Source organism: Paramormyrops kingsleyae, chromosome 4, assembly GCF_048594095.1.
Source record: "Paramormyrops kingsleyae isolate MSU_618 chromosome 4, PKINGS_0.4, whole genome shotgun sequence".
Lineage (NCBI taxonomy): Eukaryota > Metazoa > Chordata > Actinopteri > Osteoglossiformes > Mormyridae > Paramormyrops > Paramormyrops kingsleyae.
Genome location: NC_132800.1, coordinates 32447791 through 32457757, shown reverse-complemented (window position 1 = coordinate 32457757; position 9967 = coordinate 32447791). Strand labels below are relative to the sequence as shown.

The window sequence follows — 9967 nt, the reverse complement described above, 5'->3', positions numbered from 1 at the left end:
GGCAGTTGCTTCAATGCATTTAGGGGTGTGGTCCTGGTCAAGACAATCTCCTGAACTCCAAACTGAATGTCAGAATGGGAAAGAAAGGTGATTTAAGCAATTTTGAGCGTGGCATGGTTGTTGGTGCCAGACGGGCCGGTCTGAGTATTTCACAATCTGCTCAGTTACTGGGATTTTCACGCACAACCATTTCTAGGGTTTACAAAGAATGGTGTGCAAAGGGAAAAACATCCAGTATGCGGCAGTCCTGTGGGCGAAAATACCTTGTTGATGCTAGAGGTCAGAGGAGAATGGGCCGACTGATTCAAGCTGATAGAAGAGCAACTTTGACTGAAATAACCACTCGTTACAACCGAGGTATGCAGCAAAGCATTTGTGAAGCCACAACACGCACAACCTTGAGACGGATGGGCTACAACAGCAGAAGACCCCACCGGGTACCACTCATCTCCACTACAAATAGGAAAAAGAGGCTACAATTTGCACGAGCTCACCAAAATTGGACAGTTGAAGACTGGAAAAATGTTGCCTGGTCTGATGAGTCTCGATTTCTGTTGAGACATTCAAATGGTAGAGTCAGAATTTGGCGTAAACACAATGAGAACATGGATCCATCATGCCTTGTTACCACTGTGCAGGCTGGTGGTGGTGGTGTAATGGTGTGGGGGATGTTTTCTTGGCACACTTTAGGCCCCTTAGTGCCAATTGGGCATCGTTTAAATGCCACGGCCTACCTGAGCATTGTTTCTGACCATGTCCATCCCTTTATGACCACCATGTACCCATCCTCTGATGGCTACTTCCAGCAGGATAATGCACCATGTCACAAAGCTCGAATCATTTCAAATTGGTTTCTTGAACATGACAATGAGTTCACTGTACTAAAATGGCCCCCACAGTCACCAGATCTCGACCCAATAGAGCATCTTTGGGATGTGGTGGAACGGGAGCTTCGTGCCCTGGATGTGCATCCCACAAATCTCCATCAATTGCAAGATGCTATCCTATCAATATGGGCCAAAATTTCTAAAGAATGCTTTCAGCACCTTGTTGAATCAATGCCACATAGAATTATGGCAGTTCTGAAGGCGAAAGGGGGATAAACACCGTATTAGTATGGTGTTCCTAATAATCCTTTAGGTGAGTGTATATACAGAGTGTATATATGTGTATATATATAGTGTATGTGTATATACATTTATAACACTTTTTCGTTATTTATACACACACACACACACACACACACAAATAATTTATAGACAATGTTTGTATGCTTTCATACTTGGCTAGGACTTCTAACATCTCTGTCAGTTCTAAGACAAAACAAAGTTTAAAAAGGTCCTTGAGATGTGTGAAACTTTACAATGAAAGCTATCCTCGCAAACATCAATAGACAAGAACAAACCTTCATTTGGCATGTATCCCTTTCTACTGAGCAATTAAAAAGGTCACGTGTGACAAAAGCACAATACTGCAGCGATCCCTATTAGATATCGTTTGAAAAGGACACATACGAGGCAAACAAAGGTTAATTGTTCGTTCCGCCACAGAGCTGTGCAAACATGCAGAGAATCCAGATTCACCAGCGACATTCCCATTACCTTCATGGGAAGCCGAAACGGTCACACCGGGTTTCTACCATCTTAACGATTTCTCTGAAAAGAGGAAGAAAGAATCGGGCTACGACACAACGATCATTTCTTAAATTGAAGTAAACCATCCGATTTTTTTCCCTGTCTCGTAGAGGCAAGACCTGCCGATTTTGTCAGGAACAGGCAGCATTTTGAAATGTGATCACCTCAGAAAAGATAAAATAGACGCATTTTGAGCTCCGGCGCTAACTCCAGCACGCCAGGATACGTGCGTGTCACATGGTCACCCCGCCTTGCGGACTTCTACCCGAGTTTCAGTCTTCCCCCCAGAAGAATGAAGAACTGTGGGTGGTCTTCAATAATTACCCCTTAAAATGACGTTTAACCAAACCTAGTACTATTTCCTATGTTAAAGTCAAACCATAAATGTTTTCTATTTCATTTTATCGATTATTCATTAAAAATGGTTCCTGTCCATCCTTGTGCCCTGTGCCCCCCCCCCCCACACACACACACACTACTCTGTCTAAGATAATCGGGTAGAGGATAGATGGATAAAGTGTTGGTAAAATTATTGTTAATACTTGAGATTTTAAGACAGAATGCTTTTCTCTTTGCCAATTTGCCACAAACTGGATTTTGTTGAGTGTCACTGAAATGTTCCCTAAATTAATAGGCCCAAAAAAGTGGTGTTAGTACATCACTCACCCATATTAGGTGACATTTAGCTGCTTAGGGCCTGTTCTCTGGTTGGTGAGATTACCCACAATACCTCAGGCACCAGAGAGCATTGTGGGATTTTGCTGAATTGTGAATTAAATAGAAAAGGCAAAAAAAGCAAAATTATGTGTTACATAATAAACTAATTATGCCAAAATGTAAAACCATATGGTGAGTAGCAATAGAATTTTCATTTAGCTTCTTTTGCCACGTCATTTGTTCTACAAAATTATATTCATTTTGCAATATATAAATAAATCGTATGAGGATCCATTTAGTAACCTAGTATGTGGGTTGAATTGTGAAAGTATTAGTGAATGTGCCTTTATTCAGCGAGATTTGTCTGAGCCACTGATAAATTGGACACTAATGATTACAAAAAGCAGATTCATTTTATTTGTCATATTGACTCGTTTTATTGAATTTATATGGCGTTTGATGGTATAGAATAGTGCCTCTAATTCAGCTAAAGATGCATGAGATTTCTCTAGATTTGGGAAGATGCCACCAGATGATGCCTCAGTGTCTTATATAAAATATGTAATTAAACCAAATCGTAAACAAATATTTCCGTAGTACTGGCAATGAATCTTAAATACTAGAAATAATTTGATCCAATTTTTGCTCGAGAAAGAGAGGTCACTTTTCCTGAGGCAGCAGCCCTTTTTCCACACGGCAGGAAGTACGCAAATTAAGGACTTGACTGGTGACCAAAATGTCTCGTCCCCTTTGCGACTTCTGTGTTAATCCCCGAGGGAGGTCCGACTGAAGGCCGTGAGACAGAGCAAGCCGGGCTGTTGGGTGATTTACAAGGGGTTAAATTTGTTACCGTATGAATGAGGGGGGGATGGGGGGGTGAGATTAGCTTGGCCCCAATGGGGAACAGCTTTGAGTGGTGGGGGGCACCCGCTGATACAGATGGCAAGGTACTTTGGAATCGGACCCGGAATACTGGGAGGTTCGCGACAGACACAAGCGGCCGTACTTAAAGCTTATCCTCCCTTTATATGCTAATCTATTATGGCGCTGATCAAAATAGTGCCGTGACCCAGACAATTAACCTGCCACAGAGCCAGGAATCTGGCAACAAGACACACAGCGTGAATCTCCTCCGTAACCGAAAAGTGTGTATCTGGACCAGCCGTCGTGTTTTACCCAAACAAACCCTTTATAATCTGTAGCAGCATATTATCTGATTGCTATGAAATCGAGGTTTTATTTGTGTGTCTACTTCTGTACGGGGGGGAAAAAAAAACAGCATTCGACTTTATACTGGAGTGAATCAGGCCCTACATCTGTCAGCATCTGAAATAGCAGGTAACAGAGCGCTGTTTACTGTGTATAAAGGTAACAGGTTAGATTGATCCATTTAATCAAATAAAGAGGATTACAGAGTAATTAGGGGCTCAGCCAGAAAATATGCTTTAAAGATGTTTACTATAGCAACGGGAAGTATGGTTTCTAGTTTAACGTGAATAGCCACTCAAATGTCCCTTCTGCCTGGTTTGTGAATCATTTTAGTGAGTAGAAAAGGCAGTGTCTCTTTTTTTTCTGAGCTTTTCCCAGAAACTTCTCATTAAGTTCAGCGCTCGTGGCCTCGCTTCTGTTTTCTTGGCAATGTCTTCGTCACCGGGCTGCGGTTTGATTCTGAGGGTACGGGGGCCGTTTAACAAATGGCCCTGCCGCATGCGCGCACTCTGTGATCAGGCGAATGCCTGCGGTATAATCCGCTATTCCTGGAGCAGAAGGGCTCCGGAGTTTCCAAGGTTCTGCGGCTCGTCTCGAGCCACCGGGGCCGGGGGACGGCCGAGAGAGAGGGGCCAGAGTTGGATGGGAGTGGTCGCACGACAACCACGGCGACAGGCGATCTGCCCGCTAAGCCTGTCAAAGGATCAGTCTAATCTCATATCTGTCAGTCTCGTGAGCATGTGGTTTAACGACGGGGCGGTGCCAGGAACAGCACGGAGGATGGCACTGAGCTGGCACCTTAGCGGGCACGCACCTCACAGAAGCCTCACCCACTTTAGTTTATTCCCATATGCGCATCTGAATTTAGCTAATTCGCTGTAAGGCGGCAACACGTACGCACGCCCAATGCGCCCCATTCCTGTACTGGTCGTCCTAAGAGGCTTCGTTCTGAGACTCATCTCCGCCTGCATCGGCTCGCACCCTGTGCCCGCCGCGTTCTCACGCTGTTCTTCGTTTGCAGTAACTTTCTTCATATTCTCCTGCTCCCCACCCCCATCTCTGCGCCCGTCATCTCATGCTTCCTTACGGCCAAGGGAAATATACCCTGGCAGGAGTCGTCACTTTGGATTTAACAATAGAGTGTGTCAAGAAGGAGAGTAACAACAACAATAATGTCCACTTAATGCAATCGTCCAGCACTCCCAAATGGCAACCAGGCAGTTCATCTGTTTCACCATCTCCAAACGCCCCCCACCCCCCCCAACACACACACACACACACACACACACACACACACACACACACACACACACACAAGTTGGTCTTCCTATCTAAATGGGGACCGTACATTCATTTCTTTGGGAAAAACCCTAATCCCAATCACGACACCCTTAACCCCTACCCATCCCTAAGCTTAACCATACTGTATGTAACCAACCTAAATACAAGACTTTTGGCATTTTTACTTTTTCGATTGCATTCACACATTTTTATAAAACTGAGGTTATCCAAATGGGGACCTCAAAACATGAAAAAATTTCAGGTTGTACTACACTTTGGGGACAATTTGGTCTTCAAATGTGATCACACACACACACACACACACACTTTAAAATGCAGGAGTGCATTAATTCCTGAAAGCCAAAAATGCTAATGTTCTCTCCAGCTCCTTTTGATGTACCACTGTTAAGACTGGTCTTACTCCGAACATTCCGCTTTCTAAACACATTCTTGTACATTTCTACATTTCCGCAAGCCAATTATGTTATATATCTTCTATATTTAAACCCTTTTTAAAGCGAACTGGCATGATTTCGGATGTTATGCGAATGAAAATATTTTACTTTAAGTACCGATATGAACGGCCTCTATATTTCCGAATGACATAAAAATGAATTACATGTATTCTGTAAACACGTTTTTCAAAAGTACTGTTAATGCTGATAGAGATATATTTAACTGACTTTTTTTTAATCCCTTCTTTGATTATTTTTACCACCACACTGTGTTTTGTTGTGAAGATTGCAAAGAAAATTAATCGTTTCTGAAGGGGCTATAAAATCGCACAACCCGATTAAAAGCAAAAGCCGTTGTGAAATGAAGCGAATTCTGAATAGAAACAGAGCCAACGGTGATCGCAGTTTAATGGCACATTGATAGTCGCCTTAGTTGTATTAAGAAGAAATCGGCCCAGAGGTCGGGTGCATGCATGTGTGTCCCGTATTTATATGTGTATGGGGGGGGGGGGGGTGTCACGTGACCCCTCAACACCACCACCCACCCACCCGGGTCCCTTTGTTGTTGTCGCCGCAGCTGCTTGCCGCTGCTGTCCGGCTCGGCTGCCCTTTTTCCTCGCCGTCCGTGTGCCGTCGGTCCGCTTTCGGGACGAGGAAGGCATCGGGCACGGGAGCACGCGGCACCGCCACCCCGTTCGGACCCGAGGAGTACCGGAGAGGAGCGGGTGACAGAGAGTGGGAGGGGGGAGAAGAAAAGACGGGGAAGCGTGTCAGTTCCGGGGATGTTGGAGAAAAAGTGATTTAAGAAAAGGAGAGAAAAAAAAATCCGGCGAGCGTGTAGGAAGCTGCTGTGTTCAGAGACGGGGGGGGGATGCTGCTGGAGAGAAATGCCTGCCAGTATCGCATGAAAAGAAGCAGAGTCAACGCTGCCACCTTTTAAGATTTCGGAGTGGAAGGAGCACGGGATTACTATCCTTAGGATAACCGGCTGTTTTTATTATCATTATTATTTTTCACCATTTTGATCCCAGCTCGTCAGCAATCGGGCAGCCGACTCCTATATGCGCCCGTGCCAAATATCGCCATTCATTCATTTATTTTCTGCACATTTGACGTTTAAACAAAGGATCAGATAACTGCTGCTCCGGACGGACGGCGGCCTGTATCAGCTGTCGGTACCATCGTCTGCTCCACCATGCTGGGAGGCTTGCACCCCGATAGCTGGACCGGACCTTTGACTGGCTATTACTTTTTACTCCTATGCTTCCTGGCCGTGGCTCCGCCGCCCGGTGTCCGGGCATCCTACCCTCAGAGCAGCGACTGCATTTCTGGCAAGGGGAAAGCTTGCACAGGTAAGCGCTTCAATAAAGACCGACTTGTGCATCTCAGCACGGGTCAGCTCCGATTGTTAGAAAGCTGTTCGGGCTCCGACTCCGTTTTTCCGCTTTTGTTGCGAAAATCTCTTGATTTACCAGCATCCCGGCAGGACAAAGAGGAAAACCCTCGTGCGGAAGGTATTGCTCTGGATCTGCGGTAATTCTGCCCATTGTTATTTCCCAAGGCAGTGACGGTACCGACAGGTCTACCGTGTGTTCTGGGTTATGTCAGCACAAAGACACTTATCCTAATATATCAGTATAGATAAGGAGCAGAAGCGAAGCAGGTGCGGTATAAAGAAACCTCAACGTGAACAGAACCGCACCCTTTGACCGTCCCGTTTTCCCCGATTGATCCCATCTCACCTCTCCTGCTCTTTTCATTCCTACACGAAATGTTCCGATCCGGTTGCATACGTTTACCTACATTAAACGGTACATAAAGCGGATCGGTACTTTCTGGAGGCGCCGGGAGAATGGTGCCGGATGCCGATTCAACCCCGTACCGGTGTGTTATATTTATTTACGAAGCACTCGATTGTATTTCCCTTTACTGTATCCATATAACTGAATTAAAATAAATATCGGAACCCTGTTAGCACTTACCGGCATGCTAACGTGGATATAGTGATGAGATGAGATAGGCTGCTAATCAAACAGTCGATTAATTCCTGTAACTCCAGTTTATTGATATCGACGGCTTATTATAGGTGTTTTATAACTTGTAAATTAAATAAAGGAACTTTTTTCGGCTTTTTTCCCCCAGGTATCTTGAACTAAAAATGAATTTGGAATGACGCTAGCTGCAGATATGTCATTATATATAAATAAGTTGTATGCATATTTTAAAAGCCACTATTGGTCCCGTCGAGCCGGAAAGCTTCCCAGTCGATTGCTGAGGAGCAGGTTAGCGATGATCAATCCCCCTTATGCCTGATGGAGAAGACAGAGAGTCCTTATTAGGAGCGCTTGGACAATGGGAGAGAAAGGCATCCTTAGGAATCAATACGAGAAAATTAATTTGCCGATGGATGCAAATAAGGAGGTTCCTCGTGGCGAAATAGCCAAGTTTGACTTTGTGGTTTGCAGTTTAGACCCCGAATGCACAAAAAAGTGTAGCAGCTTTCTTGCGTTCAGCCACGCGCTTTTGTCGGTCAGTGCAAATATCTGTTAAAAAATTAGCCAGGGAACGGAATGCATTTAAAATGTGGGAAATACTGCAATTCTGAGCAAGTATAAACAATAAAAATAATTAAGAAAGAAATATGATACAATACGTGTAAAAATGTGGCAATTACAGATCTATCTATCTATCTATCTATCTATCTATCTATCTATCTATCTATCTATCTATCTATCTATCTATCTATCAGTCTGTCTGTCTGCCTGTCTATGGGGGAGTGCAGAGCAGTATCTGCCTCTCAGCAATCAGTCTGCATGAGGACCACATCGCCCCTTGCCCTGCTATAGGGTCACCCCCCCCCCCCCACACTCTTTTAGCCACTCCCCGCTAATTCTCACCCAACCCGAAGCAGGACAGATCAGAGATTCCCATCACGGCTCAGCACTGGGTCTGAACAGTTCTGCACGTGCAAACCGGGACCATGTATGTGATGAAATTACTTATTTAATTACAATCAAGAAGATGTTTTTTTTTTTTGCTTACAACATCCACACAATAGCCTTAAAGGAGCCCATTAATGACAAACAGATTCCATGACATTATTTTCATGCAAAAGTTTCAATTCTATGTACATTTTTCCCCTGTGGTTTTAGTATAATTTTCTTATGAATACTGTGGCCAGGCAGGTTGCCGATGCGATTCAGGAATGTTTTTTTCCCCAGAAGAATTTTCTCTGTCTCTCAGTGACGATTCATAATGTGCTCAGCTGGGCCAAAATTGTATCTCGAGCGCTCACAATGGTAACTGGATCTGGACTGGTTTGTGTCTCATTCAGAAACTTTCAGAGCTGAATGGTGGAAACACGAAAAAGCTGGTTTGGGGGGGTGGGGGGGGGGGCTGTGAGGTGAAGCCCCAACCTTCTCAAAGCCACAAGCCTCCACATAACACCTGGCCTCTTAAAGCAGGGCTGTCTCCCCGCTCGGTACCTCTGCTCACCACGGATACAGCTGAGGCAGAATCAAAATCCAGGGTGTGTTTATTAACAGAGATGGGTCTGATCCCTTCAGGAAAGCCTCATTTGTATCTCTAATGAGACATGCAGAGGAGTTGGAGCCCAAGTGAAATTTCAGCGCAAAGAAAAAAAAAAAATGACCTTTACAGCGAGTCAAGAAAGATCATGTCGTCACTCGGATTATCCAGACATGTTTCAGATCTGAAATTCTGCACCATCAAAGGACCGGCAATTGTTTTGATAGGCTGTCCTTCGGTTTTCAGTTTCCAAACTGTGAGCATTTCGTAAACCCTTGCAGTGTTCCTGAAGCTTGTCATTAGTGGCATATGTGTCTGGAATAGACAGGAAACTCCCATCGAAGACCCTGCTCTCCTTCGTAATTGTTGGTTCGGCGCCATTTAAAGCAGAAGGTCCCCGGAGACCTTCGCGATAAAGCTGGGGCATCTGGTGGCCTTCTGTGTTGCCTGACATCAGAACCTTGCTCCGGGGAGCAGCTGAACACACCCCGACGTGATGGGGGAGCGGCGACCAGAGAATCATGGCGGCTGCGACCGTGAACACATGGCAACCACAGCTGAAGACCTTTGTGTGTTTGTGTGTGACACAGCGGTTTACGTCCATTCGATCGCCCGCTCAGCAGAACCACGTGCCTGTTTTGCAGACTTATTTTATTTTTCTTTTTGGTTTCTGGGGCAGAAAATTCCCAGCGTGCAGTGGTGCGTGATGTAGGTCCCACCAGTGATTCCTGGTCCCGCCGGCTCGGCTCCGTGTGGCGGAAACACCTTCCCCCACAAAGTGGGCAAATCCAGATGGAGTCGGAGTCACATTCGGGACCCGACGGGTGCATAACTGGCACTGCCACGGCAACCTCGCGTCCTCGGCGGGCGTTTTTGGGTCCGGCCCAAGCTCGACCAGTTGAGTGTGCTCAGTTCGCATCCTGCAATTAGTGGGAGGGGCCCGAGGGCATCGGATTAACCCTGCCCTCGGTGGCGTGGCCAGATGAAGCGGGGCCGTCACGGACGCCAGGGGGCCATTGTGGCTGCCGACGGGGCGAGGCGAGGTGGGGCGGGGAGCGAATTTGGAGGCCTGACCGCGCAATGGTGACGCTGCCATGCCAAAGCCCTTGGCGCTTTCCAAGAACGCACCCCCCCCCCCCCCTTTCTAAAGAGGGACTCCACAAAGGCCGCACTGACGGGGAAGACCCCTCGATGTGACTGAGC

General features: G+C 45.9%; 1 protein-coding gene across 1 annotated transcript in view; it reads left to right on the top strand.

Annotated features, from left to right (window-relative positions):
• Nucleotides 1-5788: 5788 nt before the first annotated feature.
• The window catches only part of tmeff1a (transmembrane protein with EGF-like and two follistatin-like domains 1a), a 55617-nt gene continuing 51438 nt past the window's right edge, over nucleotides 5789-9967 (top strand). The window contains exon 1 of the mRNA XM_023815646.2: nucleotides 5789-6588. Within this exon, the coding sequence (XP_023671414.1) occupies nucleotides 6432-6588 (157 nt within the window). The 5' untranslated portion in view covers nucleotides 5789-6431. The remainder of the gene's footprint in view (nucleotides 6589-9967) is intronic.